We start from the raw sequence: 20,920 nt of genomic DNA, 5'->3' as shown, positions 1-20,920 counted from the left end.
ACAGTGAAATTCAGGGACCAAAATCAGCACCAGCCACCACCAGATTAGATTCACCAGACAAAAAAGAGTTTTAAAAAACTGCAATCTGTTGAATGGCTGGTAAAAACCATTCATGACATCTATCGAAAAGAGGATGGAAGAGGGTTATAGCATGATGTTCGTGAATGTTTTTACTGCATTGGTCATTTGGCCGATTGACAAAGAAGTTAATTCTGGACCCTGGTCATATTCGATTTTTTAGATGATTTCAAACACGTTTAACCTGGAAATTTCGAATTAGAAAGGGGCGCATCGAGACACAAACCCTTCAATTGAAAAAAGTGTATGTTCATAAAAGAAAAAGAGAAGGCCAACGCGCACAAAAATAAACGATAAATTGTATTATTTTTGTTTCGCATTTTCAATCCAGCTTTTTGGCTTCAGTATCCACTGGTGGCCAGTTTCGCCCTGGCCCTGATCGAACAAGAGGTCACCACAAAGCGAGAGTGACTTTTTTTGTCATCTGAACTTTTCAACCCTAAACTCAAAACGACGTGGCAGACACAAAACGGAATTCCTTTTCAAAAGTCTCCCTGCTGCTGTTTGTTCCAGAGTTGTGTTTACTTGACACTGTTTACAGCCTGTGTCCTAAAGCCATACATGGTGCCAACATGTGGAGCGCAGCGCTCAGCAGAGATAAATAAATAATTTAAAAAAAACTTTTCCTTCAGGGATGAACCTATAGGCTAACTTCCACAAGTCATCAACACATACAGAGTCCAATCACATGGAACTAGCTGTAAAAGTGCAGGCCTGCGTTAGCGCTTAACTTTATCAAGGAAATCTACACACTCCACACACACCCCTTGGAAACTTTCTGGCTCACGGTCTGTGAATTCTCCAATGCAATAAAACGACAACAAGTAGAAGTTTGTGGGGGTGGAAATGGACACAGAGATAATTATCCAACATGTAAAAATGGATTATGAGTTACACCACAGATGGAGGGAAACAAGTTACACGGGGAAGGAAGCAATTAAATAGCCATGAGCCGGACCCAACCCTGCGCAACATCTGCCGAGACCAGTATTCAGCACTGCACCACTGACAAATTAGTGTAATGGTCTAATAGGGACGGATAGAGGGAGCGAATACAATAATAAGACTGTTTAACACAGGCTGACTGCTCTGGTGCTACCGGATAGTCTGCAGAAACTTACCCAGAGACGCGGTCCTCATCCTGGTGAGCGTAAGGTCCAAACTGAGCAATAGAGACGGTCTGTACCGGTCAAGTAACACTTACAGCCTGCAAAGAGAGAGTCAGACGAAGCCTCGCCGTCAGTGCGATTATATGTTATGTGCAATATACTGTCAACTCCCCAAAACCATAAAACTTACTTTAATGGCTACCACGTGACCGTTTATGGCCAGTGAGCCTATCTGGCCGCGCTCCGGATGATTTTTACGATCTAATTCATAGACAAAACCCCCCATTCATTTAGCACCCAAATGTCAGAGAGCCAGAATCTGCCCTAATAAAGTTTACAGCTTGAAAAGTCGAGCTGATTCTCCGGGAATAGCCCAGGAGTCTGTGTGCAAAGGGACGCCCGACCCCTGGAGCCCGTTAGGATCCCCAAAAAGCCCCCCAGCTCTACAGCAAAGGTGAGTAAAACATGAAACTTTGATTCAAGAGGACCTGTTGAATTAGAAATTTAACCGGAGGAAACTTTGACAGAGGACTTAAAGATTTTAGGCAGCAAGCCCTGACTCTACTCTTCCAAGCAGAAAAGCAAATGCATCTGGAATATTTGACAAAAAACATACTCTCACTGAAATGTTGCAGTTCCAGTAGAAAGTTTATTATAATGGCCATCATCATCGTCATCATCATCATCATCATCATCATCATCGTCATCATTATCATTATTATTATTATAGTATATTCTTGACTTCCAGTCTTTGAAAAACATTTACAAAAAGCTAATCACGATGGAGTTATACACATAGTCATGGATTTTACTGTGGGACCCTCCACATAAAAACAGCTAAAGACAAAAAAAACACGCTGTTACTAAAATGTTGCGCCCAGGTAGCAGCTCCTGCAACAAAAAACAACAACCAAAAAAACAAAGATACAAGGCACAGCTACTGTACATACAAGACTGAGTCGGCACCTCTGTCCATACATGTGTTAACAACGCACACAATAAACCACACAAGGCTTTACGGACTCTGCTGGCTCTACTTTTGGAAGCTGACAAGTTGATACAATACATCAAACAAATAAATACATACATATACAGTACATACATGGAAAACGAAGGCTAAACACAAAGGCAGCTCGACCCCAACCCTCTATTTATCAGGCTGTTGTTGTTCTGAGTGCATCACACAACTTTTACTGGATTTATTTGCGGTAGGTAGGTAGCATTTCAAGCTTTGACGATTTTATTTTTCTATTTTTTCGTCTGAACAAGAAATAATTTAAACAAACATTTATTTGTTTCTTTTTCCTCTAAATCTAGACAGAACTGTACAGAATGCATTTTTTTGTACTCACATAAGCATTACCACGGTGGAAATAAAAATGAAATAATATTAAAGAATATACTGGGACGGTTGTTGGACATACAGTGGGCTTTAGAGGTAGGGTGTCCCCTTGTCCCGCACACAGCCCGGTCACAAAGTCTCTGCGCTTCTGGAGCTTTAGGAGGAGAAGAAGTTGATATGACAATTTTTGTTTTATTTTCATAGTGCTGCTTGTTTTCAGGGGGGAGAGATGAGGAGTGAATATCAGGGCCTGTAGCCTCCCCCGCCTGCAGCCGCCATGTTCATGCTCTTCAGCTTGTTGTCTTTCTTCCACTTCATCCTTCGGTTCTGAAACCAGATTTTGATCTGTCTCTCTGAGAGGCAGAGGGCATGGGCGATCTCGATCCGTCGCCTGCGGGTCAGGTACCGGTTGAAGTGGAACTCCTTCTCCAGCTCCAGGGTCTGATACCGGGTGTATGCAGTCCTGGCTCTCTTGCCCTCTGGTCCTGCCAAATCTTGGACAGAGAGAGAGGAGAAAAACACGTGAGATCGAGTAGATGTTAAAATAATTAGTGCAAAAACTTTTTGACTACGTTTCTCGCAATTTTTTTTATCTAGCTTACATGGTTTCTGCCGGTAGGACTGGCGCAAAAGTTGGTATACGAGCAAGTTCTTAAATAGAACACATAACCATTAAAAAACAACACGTTCAGCTGCACCTTGCGGAAAGGTAAGATAATGTAAAATGAATGATATCTGACCATTAAAAACACAAAATGTCAAACAAAGAATGCTCTTAATATATATACATATATATATACACACAGACACATATATACACACATTTTAACTAACTTGACCCTACACATAAAACGCGATAGTTGTTAGTAATTAGTTTAAAAACGTAGATCTGGACTACATTTCTCGCATTTTTTTAAATGTTGTCCATCTGGTTTGTTTATGTAGGGCTGGCGTAAAAGTTGGCACACGACTAAGTTTTTTAATAGAAACCATAACCATTACAAAATAGTAACAAAGTGAGAGTCACACCTTTTCAGTTGCACCTTGCGGATAGGTAAAAGGACATAAAACGTGGGATATCTGACCATTACAAATACAAAATTATAAAACCAACAAACGCCTCTATCCTGAATGTATCTGATATATTTTAAGCTAACTTTAATTTCGTTACGTTATAAAATTAGCCCGTACCTGCTCTATGTTTACAGTACTGAAAAGCCAGAATTTACCAAACAGGTGAGAGAGGCGCCACATGTCCCTTTGGAAAGTGAATCTATTTTGTGCTTTTTAAATGATCAACAAAGTGTGATTTTGAGCTGTTTTCTTAAAGTTAAAAAGTCCCGATATGAGATATGAAAATAAACACACCTTTACCAACCAATAACACATCGCCAGGTCTCTAAAATCAATACAAGATCATTAAAAAATAATAAGTTTACCGTGACTTATGTGTAGTTTTCTCATCCACGGGTATATCTGCGGCTGTGTAGAGTCGGTGACATTTTGAGGAGTTGTCGTTGCGCTCCCCGCAGGCTTTTCTTCCTCCAGGGGGGAAGCTTTGGACACACAGTCCCGGCTGAGCAGCAGTGTGCCTCCGTTCGAGCTGGAGCACGGGGTTGATGAGCACGGGGTCGTTATAGAGTTTTTCACGGCTCGGTGTTGAGACTGAGTCTCGGTGACCGGGGAAGAGCTGGCGACCGAGGAGGAACACGGCAGTGGGTCAGGTGGTGGCGATAGAGATGAGGTCCCGGTGCTGTTGGCGGACTGGGTGTACCTGACCGGCTCCACGGAGGGTGTTGTCGCAGCTGAGTGACTCGGGGAGTAGCCCTGCGTCCGCTCGTTGCCCACAAAGTGTCCGGTACCGGCCCGGCCAACTGTTAGGTCCATCCCGTTGTAGCCATAGCCGTACCTGCTGGAATGCATGGCTGTGGAGTCTCTGTATTGCTCGTTTGCCGAACTATGGTCTCCATAATTATGTAACTGGAAGTCCGCGCCATTGGGATAGCGACCGCAGAATGAGTTCACAAAATAGGAGCTCATTTGTTGACAATTCCACCGTTTGCTCGTTGCAGGTGTTGTTGTTGTTTTTATTGTTTTTGGAGGTAAAATAGCATAAACCTGTGTGCTTGATTTGTGGCTCTTATGCTTTAGCGCGTCCTATAGCACCCTTGCACAATTTATGATGAATTATGGAAATGAGTGGGACATGGACTTGATTCTCTCTTACGTAGGCACCCAAATATGGGGTACGGCGGAGAATCACGTGCTTTTGTTGACCAGTCGTAAATCCTGCTTGGTGACCTCCAGAGGTAAACTCGTGCACAGAGGAAATACTGGGTGGGATGAGGAGGGCGCGCGCCTCCCTGCGCTTGTGGCTAGGGCAAACTTAGAGCCAGGGCTCGGCTGTTTTGGATTGTCGTGGTGCGCCATCCTCTGGCACAACTGGCGCACTGCACGTCTGCGGCGCTCTCTGAGGCGTGGGCTCCACACGGGGTCATTCAGAGGTTAACGACCATTGCGGCAAAAACCAACGGGCTCCTAAACAATACAACAAGTGACATGCTGAGAGTGCAATCTCTGCGAGGATATTGTACAGAAATAATTCCATCAAAATCTGTTGTGCATGTTATGAGAGGCGATGAGTGCAAATAGTCCGCGCAGTTAATAGAATAAAAGCCCATTCAAAACAGTGCTGCGTTTTTCACAGTTTTATTCTAATAATCATAAAACGAGCGAACAACTGCTCATGTGGGAAAAGACTAATGAATAAATGTTTTGGGAAAAGATAATGTCGAATAATATGACAAAGTCTGCCATTCCTTCATGCCACACTCAAGAATTAATAACTTTAAATATAGGCGATATATGAAGACACGTAAATATACGTTACTGTCAACTTAAGAATGCTTAAAATTTAACGATTCCAAACAATAATTCCTAAAATATGATATTATACGCTTTTTGCATCTAACTCGACTTTATTTCGCTGTGGTTTGGAGGCGATTCATCGTTCATAACGACTTTTAAATAGTCAATAACGTGTCAAATTGCAGTTTTAGTATTTTCTATGTTTGTGAGACATCATCATAAGATCGAGAACAACATAAAATCTCTTTTCTAAGAGCAGATACACAGTGTGGAGTTTTGTACAGTCTCTCTGCAATTTAAAGAAATAAAATACTAGATGTGAAATTAAGAAATTATTGAAAAGGGGAAATGTTGAAACGAGTAATGGATAAAATGAAGCCAATATATTTGAAATGTTTGATATGAAATAATCACAATATTCAGATCATAAATTATATTTTTAGTTTCTGCATTGTGCATAAAACGTTGTATTTAACATTGATCTACAAAGAGGTAGCGGCCTATGATTTTCTGTTCCATTTCTTCCACTTACAGGATAAAAACATAAAATATAGGTTATTCTATATGATACAAAAGTAGAAATTTTAAAACGATTGTCTGATCACTGTATCACCGTAGCACAGACAGAGAGTAAAGATCATTGATAATAACAATTTAAATTATGAAAAAGCAGTTTAACCTTTCTAGTTTTAGCGAAATAAAAACCCTGACGAACTCTCTCCAGCTTTTATTGTAACCTGGCTAATGGTCATATTAAAAAGTATAAATCTACAGTCGCCCATGTTAATCTGAGCAGGACTTCAAGAACAAGAAGACCCGCACAGAGCCTGACTTGTACACGAAGCCTAAATAGAGGCATGACTCCTCCGTTTGGTTTTCTGTCTGTGTGGAATTTTTATGGCACCTTCGCGTCTCGAAGAGCGACTTGTCCTCTGCCTCCCCTCCAACATGCCATTTCCCCAGAGCAGTCCCTTTACCCGGCACAAGCCCAATCATGCGTTACTGACAAAAACAGTGAGATATGGATTATCTATTCCGTCCCAGGTATGTGTGCCCTTTGCGGTAAAAGACCCCCAGAAGGCACTATGGTGAATACCGTGCTGCCACTTCCAGTGGGCCCAAAGTAAATGTAGAGGGGACCTACAGAGTGTGTGTGTGTTGGCTAAACAGACACCCTCCAACAGCTGATTTATGGCTGGCCAATGGCAACAAAGTTCCCACGAAAATTATTTCCCAGAGTCGAGCCAGGGACACACCCAGGAACTAAAGACTAAGAAAGGAGAGGAAAGAGTGCGCGCTGGTGTCAAACATTTCGGGTTGGGAGCGAGGGGGCCAAACTGCTGCTGGAAAAACAACAAGGCAGTGCACTCTGCAGGCGCCCTCACACACCAGCACCCGTAAGCTCACAACAGGCCTATTTTAATTTATTTTCGCCCAAAATATCATTACACACGACTCGAGATCACTTTGGCTATTTTTGGAAGACGCAGTTCTCTAACAGCAGCAGTCATTCAGACAGAAAGCACTTGGATATCGAAGGTAACAGCAGTCAAAACGTATAGTGACAGCAACCTTGTTTTTTTTTCCCCACGACAAATTAAAGGTAGAATCAGTTAGATTTGTCCGAGCTGTTCATAAACGCACCAAAAAGATGACCATTCACAGAACGTAAAGTTCAGACGTTTCGAGTTGGTAAAACAGCCCCGAACACAGCAAAATGACAAAATGAGGAAATACAGGCAGAGAGCAGAGTCTCTGCAGATAAAGACATAATCACACGCTTCTTGTGGGTAATAGGTGATGACTGAAAGGTATTATGCTAATATGAGTCTATGCATTTTTTTACGAAAATGTTGCATATTATACCTTTAATGTGATACTATTTTTTGCAAAGGAAAAACTGGAAAAGAGCACATATTAAATGCAGATGAAACATGAACATCATTTTGGATGCATTCAACTATGCAATCACTTTTGCAAGACTGAATATTTTGCAAAAGAAATCTGTCCATTCATGCTTTGCTTTTTAGAGTTTCAGAACTTGGCCGACTCACAATTAATTGCATGAAACAAATCACTGCAGTGTCACAATACAGTATCAGTATCAGGCTCGCTGCATAGGAGTGTGTTAAAGAAATACCGTGAACAGCATCGACGCACATACAGTGCGAAAATAATATTTTTGAACAGAAATATATTACATATTTAAATTCCACTGATAAGGTTGTTAAAGGTCATTCAAACGGTGAAATGATCTTGTTTTGTTCACTGAAAATCATATCATTTATCGATTTAATCTACAGTGAGTCAGTCCCTCCATGCACACGTTAGAAGCACACAACTTTAAAGCATTACGCATGGACACACATTCATGACAGAAATAGAGGTCGTCTGATCTGATGTCCATTTGCAGCAAAAACAGGCAGCGCTGCAACCACAATACTCCCAGTGTCTCCACAGGAGGGCGTCAAAGAGCACATCTTTTTGGCCACCATCCACCCAATGAATTTTGCAGCCGAAAAGCCCATCCCCATTCAAATCCAACAACAAACAAACAAATAGCCTAAAGGTCTTGACAGTATGCAAAAGCCAACAGGAGGATGAAGAGCAAAGCAATACCAGATTGATTAGATTCAGCACATGTGTCATTAATATCATAATAAAATCAGCTGAAACATGAAACCAGCTCTTGCACAGGATTTAAATCTCTGGATGTTTAAACAGAAAACAAATTAGGCGAAATACTCAAACAAAAAACTGATTATTTGCTGAGCTTGTTTGCCAATGCGAATGGATAACAGAGCAAACATATGCAAGTTTCAGCTGTCTTACCTTGTGAAGGTTTCTGCTCGTAAACAGATGAGGTGAGGAAGAGGAGGAGGAGGAGGGAGTTGGCAGGTGCAAACGGCCAGTGAATGAGGGAAGTATCCAGCTGAGTCCCCGGACAGAAGCTGGGACTCCCGGGGGTCAGTGACGCACCGGGACTCTTTCCACCCATCTCGCCAAAACGCGTCAGGAGACCGCCAGCAGGGAACTCAAACCATCCAGACATGTATCCTGCGCGTCGAGACTCAACTCCAAATTCCAAAAACATAAAAGGAGGATGTGCGCACGGTGTAAAAATGTAGAAGGTCGCCGGTGAAAACAGCCGTGTGGAAGCTCGGGACCGTTAAATGAAAAGCTGCTCTATTCCGCTATTGGAAATTATATATAAAAAGTTCATGTTCACGGCTCCATGCCATGTGACAGGCTGCGGCCAATAGGAAGACGAGCCCGGTCGTAAAGTTGTATTGCTATGTTGTAAATTTTCATAAACAACAACGGATTTATGACCCAGCGCTGGAGGGAGAGGTGGGAGAAAAGGGAGGGAGGGTGGGAGGATGGGGGAGATGGAGAAGGAAGGGGGGGGGGAGGTCACCGTCAGGCGCCATCTTACAGAGGGAAGAGGGAATGCAGAGTTCAACAGTAATTTCCCTTCATGTGCAGCCTGCCCCATCTCGCATCCTCATAGCTCGCATTCCCCAACTGCAGTGTTTACCTAACCCTCATAATGGACTGCAACATGTTTCATTACACATGCAACCTAATATTGACCACAGTGAGCAGCACCTAGTGACAGTGAGCAGCATGTTATTACTCCAGTGATGTGATTATTATCAGGATTGTTGTGGTTACATGATATTATATAGAATGCAAACAAATAGGCAGATAAAATCTATTTTATTCAATGATTATATTTTCATTTACAGATGTAGGACATTCCCAGAGCTATTTATGTTTATTTCTTTACATATTAGTTCGAATTCACATTGAAAACTTGGGTACTTAACCTAAAAATATCACAGTATTTGTACATGTTGAGTTACAACATTCTACTGATTTTCTCAAAAAGAAAAAGAAAAAAAGACTGAAATGTATTGCAATCTAAATAAAATTGCATGCATTTATCGTTGGCACAAACACATATTTCTTGAGCTTGAAAAATCTGTCTAAATAAATGAAGTATAACATTTTACAGTGCACGGCTAGACGTCAAAACATTTACGTTTGGATATTCCTGTCTGCAGTATGTTAACTTTCTGGGAATCTGAGGTAGGTTACATAAGTTCATCCGAAACAAATATATCTGTCAATTCTAGGGGTAAATACGTATCGAAAACAGGCGAATTAATATTCTATGTTATAAGCAGTGGCAATTTAAACAAAAAAATTAAAATTAAAAATTAAAATAAAAAAAAGCTATACATTAAGTATTATAGAAGCACCTAAATCACAGTTGGAGGCATTTAACTAACAAAACATTCACTTTTGATTCGCCTTTTATTCAAAATAAGGCACATTTTGCGCAGAATGTTGTATTTACTCCCTTTAGAATTAAATACAACGTCCGTGGAGAAAAAATATTCCAATATATCAATTTACAATAATTTTCAACTCGCGTTGAATTCCTTGTGTCAGTAATTTAATATTAGCAGTTAAATATTAGGTAGTTTTTTCGTTATAAGGAATGTTGACTCAGTAGTACAATCAGGTTAAATTACATGTCTTATTGCATATATAAAAATATATTTGGATAGGTAGTTAATGTCGCTATGTCATGCGGAGTCTTTTTATGATATATTTGGGTTTAAATATGAAATACAGCCGACTGTTAAATGCTTATTACATAATTGCCTTCAGCTGTCATTCAATTAATCAGCCTACAAAGCTGTTAGTGCACGTGTTTGAGAAACATCTGATATATTCTTGTTTCTTTTATTTAATGCTCTGCCTGTCTCTTTCATTACATTGCAGCTGATTCTGTCTCCAAACCGGTGCTTCTCCTGGTGTCTCCAGCGGCTTCTTCGGTCAACACCGGCTGGACATCACCGTCCTTTTCCTCCCCAGGGGGAGTCGGTACCGGCTCCTCCTTGTGGTCTTTCTTCCACTTCATCCTGCGGTTCTGAAACCAGATCTTGATCTGTCTCTCTGAGAGGCAGAGGGCATGGGCGATCTCGACCCTCCTCCTGCGGGTCAGGTAGCGGTTGAAGTGGAACTCCTTCTCCAGCTCCAGGGTCTGGTACCGGGAGTAGGTCTGTCGCCCACGCTTTCGGGTTGGATCTGTGGGAGAGAAGATGCGCTAGCTCTTATATGTTTATAATTTACAGAAAATACATTTTCCCCACATGGATGTATGAAACATACATTGGTGCACCTTTATATGAGGCAATCTGCTGCCACACAACCTATGTGTCGGACTTTTTTTTTTTCAGGATTTCTTTATGTCCCAAATGACCGGTTAAAAACAGAAAAAAGGCTTTTGGAGTGTTTAATGATTTGTGTTTAATGATGATATGACTGGCTTCTCTTTTTAGTGGGAGTTTCAGTACTTGTTTATTGTATTTTTTTATTTTTTTTTTATTTTTATTTTATTTCTTTATTTTTTTTTATTTTTTTTTTGCATTTTGTGTTGTATCCTATCCGTAACTTTGTGTTTTTGCTGCTGTCTGTCTCGGCCAAGTCTCATGCAAGACTCATGGAGGCAGAATATGGCACATTTTTCTTAAAAAAGAAATGTATAGGCTGATATAGATGTGAGCAGCTCCAATCATCACTTATGACCCACTAGAAATGTGTGGCTGTATCTGCAGAGACTCTGCCCTCTGCCTGTTACCTTCTCATTATTTTGTTGTGCTCTGGGCGGTCGGTGTTTGACGTCCTGGGAAAAAGACTCAACAATAAACTATGTTTGTGGTGCGTTTACGAACAGCTCGGACAAATCCTACTGATTCTACCTCCAATCTCAATGGGACTCCTGGTTAAATTAAATAAAAATTAAAATACGATTCTACATGAAGCATTAATTAAAGGGGTGTTGAAACTGGTGCTGACAATAAAAACTTGGAATCGTTTTGGGACTCATTCATTTATTTATGATTGCGCAATTAATTGTGGTTCACATTTCCACATTACTTCCTACACACACACACACACACACACACACACACACACACACACACACACACACACACACACACACACACACACACACACACACACCCTCACAGAAAACACTGCTCACACTGAAATCAGTAGGGGAAATAAGTTTTTTTTTTTTTAGTTCTCTGCATCTATTTAAAGTAGTCCTGCTGGGATGTTTGGCTCATGCCTCCTTTGATACTCTACATGCCTTTCCAATTAAAAGCCAGCGATGCTCTGCGCACCGAAGGAGCCACAAGTAATTAGATTACAGCCTTAACACCTTCTCCTCCTTCAATATTACAACATTTGATAATGTTTCAAATTGCTTGCATTCTTAAATCCACTTGACTTGTTTATGTAACCGACAATACGGATGCATATTGATCCTGCAATGTGTACAAACGAGTTTCAGAAAATACCAGAGCCTCTGCAGTGCAGACCCAATTAGAAAAGGAGCTGCAGAGTGCAAGAGAACTGATTTACACAACAGGCCGGTCTTTTTTACAACCACAAAGGGGAGAAGAGGCTATAAGAGTAATAGGAGTGCAGAGAAAACCCCCGGCGGCAAGGTCTGCGCGCACTGAACACACAGGAGCGCCGGCCAAATGAATTTATGGCTGCAGAACTCATTAGTTGCGCAATAAAAGTTTTACGATTCTTTCCATGCAACACCACTGGCTTCACGAAATTAATTGAAGCACTAACGGCCAATGTAAGTATCCCAATGTTTTGTGAAAGCATTGACCTGCGGGCTTTGAAACAGCACATAAGAGATCAGCACATACCTGATGCTCTCATCCAGGGGTACATGCGGTACTGTTTGTCCGGCGGGGAGGTGAGGGGTCCTGGCTCCGGATGGCAGCAGCTGTCGGTGAACAGGCGGCTCTGGTCAAACAGGCTGCAGTGTAGCGTGTGTGCGTCCTGCCCCTGGCTATAGCTCGAGGTAAACACCGGCCGGCTGTGGTACACTGCGTTACTGACGCTGTAAACTCCAGACAGGGACGGTGCAAACGCGATGGCCGCAGCAGTCCGAGCCGTGCCATAGTCCTCTCCACCGGGTCCAATGCTGCAGGACGGCCGCTCCACGTTTGGGAAGAGAGAACCAGCCGCCGAATATTTGCTAAGAAGACCGTCCACATAATAAGAACTCATATTTTTTTTTCTCTCTGATTTGTTGGCCCAGAATCCTCAGTGTCGTTTTTACGAGGTAGTGTGATATATGACAGCAATACACCCTAGATTTACACCAAACCCCATTTTTACTCTGGACCAAAGAACTCACCCACGTGACTCGGGCCTGGCCGCTCTCGTCCAATCAGCAGGGAGATACGGATTTCATTATGGCGCAGGACTGCAGAGTGGGATTAACACTTCACACACATAAACACACACGAGAAAATTTCACACAATCCCACGGATTTGAGGGGTAATTTATGTAATTTAAGGTAACTTATTTTACTATTTCTTTAGAAATAATCGTCTGTCGGAGGGCTCTATTTAAAAATAAATTGGACTGTGTCTTCGTAGAATATTTTTAACGTCCTTTATAAGGTTATAGTCATACATTTACTCAATAACAGGCTACACTAATATGGTCTTAGTACTTAATAGACGAATTAGTTATAATATCCATTATCATATTCAAACAGAAAGTGATTTTGTTGGCGTCTTTTGCGTTTAAAAAAAATACTTGTATTCAGTCTTGGGTCATGAAAAAGTCTAACAATACTTTGATTGTCTCAAAGGCCCTTCTAGCAGGCTTTGGAAATTTGCTGTAGTTATAAATGCTGTGATACACTGCATTGGATAAATATTATGCAATTTTCTATATATACTGTATCTGTCTCTGTGAAATACACACTGAAAGATCTGAAATGAAATATATCTTATGTCTCGGTATTAATAGCGCAAATACTATAGTATAGAATACATAAAATATATACATAATAAAATATATTGTTTGTTCCTAGTAGGTTTGAGCGTAACACTGTGTGCAAAACAGAATTTACGACGTGTGAATTTGGCGATAATATAAATAACTGCCAACCGTTTGCATGGCATTAGAAATTATTTATTGTTGTTGTTATTGTTGTTACAGGACTAATTTATCCTCCACAAGCAGTTTTATTAATTATTAATCATTATATTTAATTATTATTAATGTTACCAAAATGGTCCTAAAATTAGTAACAAGAAACACTCATGAAGATGAAAAAAGCAAATGGTAAGCATAACACTGGATTTTTTTTCTTATTACTTCTATTAATTATAATTTTGTCATGACAATGGCTCATATAATTATCAGTTAATCAGAAGAAAGCATACTGACAATAAACACAAAGATAAAAGAAAGCAAATGGTTAGAATCACACTGAAAAACATATTTTGTTATTACTACTATGATTCAAAATACATCATCAGTGACACTAATAATAATAATAATAATGATAATAATAACCCTTAATTCGTTAATTATTGTGAACATGGTAAACCACTGATTAGGCTGTAACTGTCCAGCTCAGCCAGTCGACTGCGATTTATGTTGTGTTAATTAAATTAAAACCCCTTCAGTGGAAAACTGAAACTAGTCAAGATACAAAAATCTACATAATCTCCATTCATAAATGCAATGCTAAAAATATATTCTAATATTTCATGTTGGTCTTAATAACTGGTGTTAAACAAGTTAGTGGTCATGTAAATGTATTTATTTATTTATTTATTTATTATATGTAAAAGCACCTTAATATGGAGTCCAGGAAGAGTAACTGTTATTGTTAACTGTTATAACAACTAATGGGGATTCAAATAAACTATAATGCACGTTTTAAATTATTATTTGCGCCTATGAGGTTGTATAACACATTGGAGGACAGTGTACAAAGTGAACGTATTTGAGAGTATAGCAGTCATCCAGCTGCAGTCGATGCGTGCTGCCTGTTTCAGAGCCGCAGGCTGAAGAAGCAGTTCCTGCACCGAGACTGTAAAAAAGGTGTGAAATTATTTCGCTGGACTCTTAAAATGTTACTACAGTTTGTTCCCGGGTGCAGGTTCATTAGGGAGGAGTGTTAAAAGTGGTGGGTTGATGTTGTGGAACAGTGTCGCCACCCTCTGGTCACTTACAGGAACTGCAGGGTGGGGACGCAGCAGTCTGCTGGGGTCTTCTCTTTCCGCTGCATTTCGGGATTAAAAAAATGCAAGACAAAAAGTAAGAGAAAAGACGCTCAAAGGTAACGTTATGTTTCCGTTGTGATTTCAAGCAAGGTGCTTATATCTTCTAACAGATGTGCCCAGATGTGTTATGAAAAAGCATAATCTATAGGCCTACCACTGAGTTTGAAACTAGCTGCTGGCTTTATTGCTCTTTCTCCTTTAGGACGGGCCCAGCAAAGGGAGCAGAGGGCGGAAGGTTCCCAGGTAGAAACAAAGGATCGCTCCAAATGACCGTGAGTCCTGCGCGTCCCCGTCGGGTAGAATCCAATAAAGCTGATCATTTCCGCTCGGCCTTTTGTCCAGAGCGCAGCCTCACAGAAAGGGAAGAAAAAAACAAATGGGTGCCATTCTGGAAACGGCCTAATTGTGTCTGGACGGTCATAAAGCCATTAAAACTGGAATGCCAGACAGTATAGCAGACCAGGCGTTTTATTGCACTGTCTCTGGTCGAGTCTTTGAAGTTTGCGTCCATCTGCGTCCCTCTAACGCGTCACAACAGCACTCCAGTTGGACTAAACTCCGACTTACCTTCTAACTACAATAATCTTTCGGTTTCTGTGCAGCTTAATGAGAACTAGGTGACCTGGTGTGACAGGACCGTGTCTGGCTCTAATCCACCATCTGACTTAACAGCTCTGCAGAGAGCGAGCTCACACTGGATTTGCTGCTTCTCATATTTTCTATTCTGTCTTTGTGTCAAATATTTTCTTCAACATGCAGAGACTTGAACCGGCCTTAAAACGCAGAGGCCATATTTCAAAAGTGATCTCTTCTCTAAATACTTCTGGATTAACTATTTGAGGGTTTAAATCCAAAAATCTGTTATAAGTCTCGATATTTTCACAAAATCCCAGTTCTTGTTGTAAATTGTTTTTTGTGCAGATCGGCGCTAATAATTTGAGCTTTAGGCTGAGCGGCCTTGTCATATCTGAGCTGGACAGAAACACATCGGCTGCATTATTTTGGGCTTCAGCTGTCGAAGTCTTCGATGTCTTTTTTTGTTTTGTGTCCTCTCGCCTCGCAGCGCTTTGCACCCCATAAAAGGTTATAGCGGTAATTGTCTTTTATGGCTGTATACAGCTAACAACATCCTCTGCCAAGACGCAGCTCTGTCCCCAATCCAGAAACACACACTCAAACACACGCATTAATATTCACCTTTAAACGTGTGCATTTTAATTTGTGTGTGTCCTCTGCAAACTGAAAAGCGTGAAAATATTTATAAAAATGTGTAAAAATGTGTTGATTTGCACTATGTTCAGATATACAAATATGTCTGCATATTTTCTGTATGCTATACCTCGCGCGCGTGTGTGTGTGTGTGTGTGTAGATTAAGTTGACAGCAATAACTTCAATATTTTTTGCAGTGCAAATACGCACTAATAAAATCATTTTGTGATTTTGTGCAGTAATTTGTGAATAAAATATTACAAGAGCATATAATTCATTTCGATGTGAGGCCAGAATAAAAAATGAACGTAACGTGAATGCATTCGCAGATATAATTTGTTTTATTTAATAAATAAAGTACAAATTACATTTGTGAACCAAAAGTCAGACGGTCAGCAGACCGTGAGGTATTCAATAAGTAGCCTACAGTGTTTTAATTAATTTCCTCTCACTAACAAACATTATGTACTTTCAAAATGTAACTCCCTGAAATTCATAGTTCAGCATCTAATGCAAGCAAATCTACTAGGCTATAATCCGCCATTGGAAAAATAGGTTATTGTAGGTAGTTGAAAGACATAGGTAGTCAATCATGTAATATAGCTTCTATAACATCTTTAAATTTAGTATTTTTAGCATTTTCAAGAGGTCTCTGAGGTGTATGCACCTACTTCAAAATGCGATCAGTCTGTTTTTCTACGGTTCCAATGTTGGATTCAAACTCATGGTCATCAGTCATAGTTCTAGCAGTTTTAAGGGAGAAACAACAATAAAATTAATACATTTTTACAAACTATATATACGCTCAGGATAGACAACAAATATAGCTACAAACCAGAACACACACAGCTAGAAACATTCATACACAAACAAGCACAGGGACCAGGCCAACTAATACACATAACGAGGTATTATTTCAAATTAACATAAGGAAAGAACAATTAAAAAACGAGTGGGCACTGTTAAAATTGTGCAATATAAAGGTAGTCGCATCAAATTGAAGCCCAACATGCTTTTTTACAAGACAAATGAGCCTAATAGCTTCTGTTATATAGAACAATAAGACAATAAAGTTTAAAAACAAGGTCCAGCAGAGTTAAAGAGCTTCCACACAAAAAGCTCGCTAATAACAGCCTAAAATACTGTATTTTCACGGGTCAGTCACTCATCTTTTGGTGCGCCGTCTTTATTAAACTTCTTCATCTTCATCCTGCGATTCTGGAACCAGATTTTAACCTGTCTCTCGGTGAGGTTTAGCAGCCTCGCCACCTCGTACCTACGGTCCCTGGTCAGGTAGGTGTTAAAGAGGAACTCTTTCTCCAGCTCCAGGATCTGGTGCTTCGTGTACGGACAGCGCTTTTTTCTCGTGGCACTCGCATGGAGCCAGTTGGACACTGGGTTATCTGGAAAGACACTGGTGTAAGGGCCCGGTACCGAGTGACCAAATGTAACAAAAAACAAACATCTCTCATAATTTGGACAAAAAAAAAAAAAATCCAATTATTCTGACGTATAAACGCAACCAAATACAACTTCTCTCTATTTCTGTCTGGGCTCACGTTCACTTTAAAGCTACTTCAAGGAATTTTCAATTGCTTATGAAACAATTTCAGTTTAATACTGATGCATCCATATGACCTACATAAACAAACGAGACCAGCTATGAGAAGATCGCATATTTCTATGCAGTTGTTCTCAATGGTTGCCACCAGGTCAGATTCTCCGTGAAATTAGATGAAATGAGTCTGTGCTTACTATTTCACAGGCAAAGTTACAGGGGTACAGTAGCACATTAGCCAGTTAAAACTGAAGGAGGAGAAGCTTTTTATTTAGATTTCTAAGAATTATTTTTTATGATATATTTTAGGGTTATTACAGTGGAAATGCTACTGCTTTTGTTTCCCAAATCAACAAAATATGAAATGCCTTGTAGTAGCTTTAAAGGTTATCTAATATAGCAATGGGAGCTGGGCCATTAACAGTCCCCATAAGGAAATGGCACGTTCAGAATGGCATCTGTTCAGACGCGCACCCCCATCACGCACCCCAGTCCTCGCAGCTTTATGCGGTATAAATAGTAGGCTATAAACATACAGCACTCTGCAGCCACTTACTTGGATCGAGGCCCGATTTCTCCTCAGCCTCCCCGCTCACGTCCCCTGCTCCCTGGCCGGACAGTGCGTCCTTCTCCCCCGGTGATGCCGTCGCCACCGTTCCGTTGGCGTAATCAGAGAGCAGCAGCGCCGTGTGGGAGCTTGGCAGCGCGCCGTCAGCTCGACCCTCCGGTTTGATTCCATAGTGATGGCTCGTCGGTAATCCGGTCATGCTGGGCAGGGAACCAGACATGGGCTCCAGCAGCCACGACTGGTAGCGGCCGTCTGTCTCTGCACCGACCGGGCCTTGGGGATGCCCATAGTGGTGGTGGTATACAGAGGAGACGGTGCCGGGGAACTGCGCAGGAACGTGGCTCCATGACGGCCCGAATACGGGAGGTTTGGACGGGAAGGTGCAGGTCCCGAGATCGGTATGGTGGTCGCTGATGGAGCCGGACTGTCTGGCGTGCTGGAACCCAGGACCCGAGGGGTATCTCGGCACGGAGAGATCCTCGCTCTCGGGCAGAATGAGGGAATCGACGTAGTAACTAGTCAGTGTTCCGGATGTCGACATGGCAGAAAAATTACACGTTCACATGTACGCAGTCATACATTCATACAACAGATTAGCCTACATGCAAAAGTAAAAACGCGCACACACACCACACACACATACACACGCAGTAAACCCAACCTCACAAAATAACAATGTGGAGAAATCAAGTAGCAACTTGGCCCCACAGAGAACTACAGTGGGCTAGTAATGGGGAGTCAGGGCTGCCATGCCATTGGGTAGCAGACACACGTGATCATAAAGGCTGAACAATAAAGGATAAATCAATCCCTTTGGTCATTAAATACTCACCCGCTCTGCTATAACAACCTCTACTTTTAAAGCTAAGAATTATCAAGACATGACTTAGATCTGTTGTCTCTGAAATTGGAAAATATGAATGATTTAATAAAAAATCATCTTTTACAGTTTGTTACCCAGCAACTGCTGTAAAAAAGCCCTTCTTGGTTATCCAAAACGATACAGTGTGTTTTTGGAAACCCTATTTTATGAGGTATTTTATAGGAAACGTAAGCACCCTACTATTGCTGCTCACCAAAACACGTTTTAACCACCTCTGTATTAAAGAAACTTAGCAGCTCAACGCTAAAACAACGTGTGGACATCAAAATACAACTAGACAAATTACTTTTTTGCATTTTGGTGTTTTCTGGCTCTATCAGACATCTTTCAATGCTCGTATATTTTCTGTTTTTCGACTTTGAGCTTTAAAGATATTTTACAGACAGAGCAGACCCTAACAACAAAATATAGCTTGTTTTATCTTACATCTAATCTCCCATCCTTCCATCAGGTTAAAATAGTTATTAGATAGTTGTTTGTGGGTGTGTGCTGATTTAAAAATATTAAACACACAAGTATAACGCTTATATATCAGGATATATGTGCGGAGCTACAACCTAGTCATGCCAAGTCAGTTTTATTTATAAAGCACCAAATCATAACAGAAGTTATCTCGGGGCACTTATGCAGAAGGTTTAAACCGTATTGTTTTATGGGGGCCACAACATTTCTAAAAACTGATAATCCACATCACAACTCATATACAGTTTTAACGAGGATATTGCAGGACTATGGCTATATTTATTATGGTTGAATAAGAAATAAATAAACAAGTGCTAATTTCTTAAAAATGGAAAATGTTTTATTTTGAATTTTTCAACCACATTAACAAAACGGAGGATTATTTTATTCCCGATAGTTACAGATACAGACTAGTATTACTATATATACTATAATAAACAATTACCATATTCTCTAATAGTATATTATATTAAACTTGTTTATTTGTTGGGATCCCCATTAGCTGTGCCCTTAAGCAAAATAAGTCTTCCTAGGGTCTGGATTTTAAAAAACATACACTAAACTATACACTATATACAATATTAGTTTGGCTAATTACGATGTAAAAGTATTGCTGAATAGTCCATCACTGCATGTTATAAAATATAAGTAAGTAATAGATGTGTTATAAAATGGTCACAAAACAAAAAAATAAACGTTATTATATTTAATATAATTAAAGAATCTAAAAAAACATTAAAATTAGCAAAGAAAACTGAGTGAATACATTTGTTACTGACCCGCTTAACTGAAGCACGATTAGCATGAATATTTATCAGATAATTTCAAACTAAGATATTGATGGTTTCTCCTCGCTTAAACCCGTTTATTATTTACACTGCCGTTATCACTTGTACGGGCCTCTATATGTTGCTATCATCACCGCCATCAACAAATTAACTCTAATGCCTGCGCGCAGCCAGTGCCTCGGTGTAACGTTACACTTAAATAGAGCTAAAAATATACGTAATGTGGTGTTTGTGGTTTCCTCCTTTTAAAATTAAATGGTGCGGGGAGAGACGAACACCATGGACACAACTTCACATTTAAAATATACAATAAGTAGTGAAGATTGAGGTTTTAAAATACAACAAATAAATAATATAAATACAGTAATACAAAGTCAGAAAACTGCCCGCTAGAGGTTTTAAATTGAAAGAATATTTAAATAAAATACCTAAATGTTAACTGTGAGTTTACTTCATCAGGCATAAAATGTGTTAATTGAAAACATATTGATGTAAGTCAACAAACTCAGTAATGAGAATTTATTTATAATACAGAAGAAAGAGTCAAAACTTAATGTGGATTTTATTAAATTTTGTGGCAGTGTACCTATCAGCGTCCATCGTATCCTCAATCTAACCCCATTTTGCAGATCACGTCTACAAAGCAGCAACCTTGAGTTCTCGCACATTATACGCTGCGTGTTTTATTTATTACCAGCAAATAAACGGGGAGCTTGGCCAACACCCCACAAGGCCACAGGCAATTCAACACGCAAGAATTCTCTGCACTCTGCTCTTACTATCGCATTTAGAAGAGGAGCACAAGAAAAAAAAAAAGAAAGAAAGAAAGAAAAAAAGGCACAAGCTGCCCCATAATATGCACTGCAGTTCCAAGCTATCACCTCACTGGTACTTGCACATTATTTGGACAACAGACATC

At 40.3% G+C, this 20,920-nt stretch overlaps 4 protein-coding genes across 5 annotated transcripts in view; all 4 read right to left on the bottom strand.

Moving 5' to 3' along the window:
* hoxa3a (homeobox A3a) overlaps nucleotides 1–8,364 on the bottom strand; it is a 34,855-nt gene extending 26,491 nt beyond the window's left edge. Inside the window, exons 1-2 of one of the 2 annotated variants that reach the window (XM_084739305.1) lie at nucleotides 8,230–8,364; nucleotides 1,200–1,285 (exon numbers count right to left, since the gene is read on the bottom strand). The gene's annotated coding sequence lies outside the window, so the exon portion shown is untranslated. Of the gene's footprint in view, nucleotides 1–1,199; nucleotides 1,349–8,229 lie in introns of those variants that run through there. The other variant, XM_084739304.1, reaches the window with a different exon arrangement.
* Nucleotides 1,734–6,829, bottom strand: hoxa5a (homeobox A5a). Its single transcript, XM_084739314.1, has 2 exons — nucleotides 3,969–6,829; nucleotides 1,734–3,023 (listed from the first exon to the last, which is right to left on the bottom strand). The coding sequence occupies exons 1-2, from the start codon at nucleotides 4,567–4,569 to the stop codon at nucleotides 2,773–2,775; spliced, it is 852 nt and encodes a 283-aa protein (XP_084595440.1). The 5' UTR covers nucleotides 4,570–6,829; the 3' UTR covers nucleotides 1,734–2,772.
* Nucleotides 8,365–9,098: 734 nt separating the features above from the next.
* On the bottom strand, nucleotides 9,099–13,266 carry LOC146312839 (homeobox protein Hox-A7-like). Its single transcript, XM_084739317.1, has 2 exons — nucleotides 12,144–13,266; nucleotides 9,099–10,497 (listed from the first exon to the last, which is right to left on the bottom strand). Exons 1-2 carry the CDS (start codon nucleotides 12,508–12,510, stop codon nucleotides 10,181–10,183), a joined length of 684 nt encoding a protein of 227 aa, XP_084595443.1. The 5' UTR covers nucleotides 12,511–13,266; the 3' UTR covers nucleotides 9,099–10,180.
* Nucleotides 13,267–16,060: 2,794 nt separating this feature from the next.
* hoxa9a (homeobox A9a) lies at nucleotides 16,061–19,155 on the bottom strand. Its single transcript, XM_084739315.1, has 2 exons — nucleotides 17,857–19,155; nucleotides 16,061–17,145 (listed from the first exon to the last, which is right to left on the bottom strand). Exons 1-2 carry the CDS (start codon nucleotides 18,407–18,409, stop codon nucleotides 16,904–16,906), a joined length of 795 nt encoding a protein of 264 aa, XP_084595441.1. The 5' UTR covers nucleotides 18,410–19,155; the 3' UTR covers nucleotides 16,061–16,903.
* Nucleotides 19,156–20,920: the final 1,765 nt, after the last annotated feature.

This window comes from Lutjanus erythropterus, chromosome 16 (genome assembly GCF_056507025.1).
Source record: "Lutjanus erythropterus isolate fLutEry1 chromosome 16, fLutEry1.hap2, whole genome shotgun sequence".
Classification (NCBI taxonomy): Eukaryota; Metazoa; Chordata; class Actinopteri; order Lutjaniformes; family Lutjanidae; genus Lutjanus; species Lutjanus erythropterus.
The sequence above is the reverse complement of the archived record's forward strand: the minus strand, read 5'-3'. Positions and strand labels throughout refer to the sequence as shown.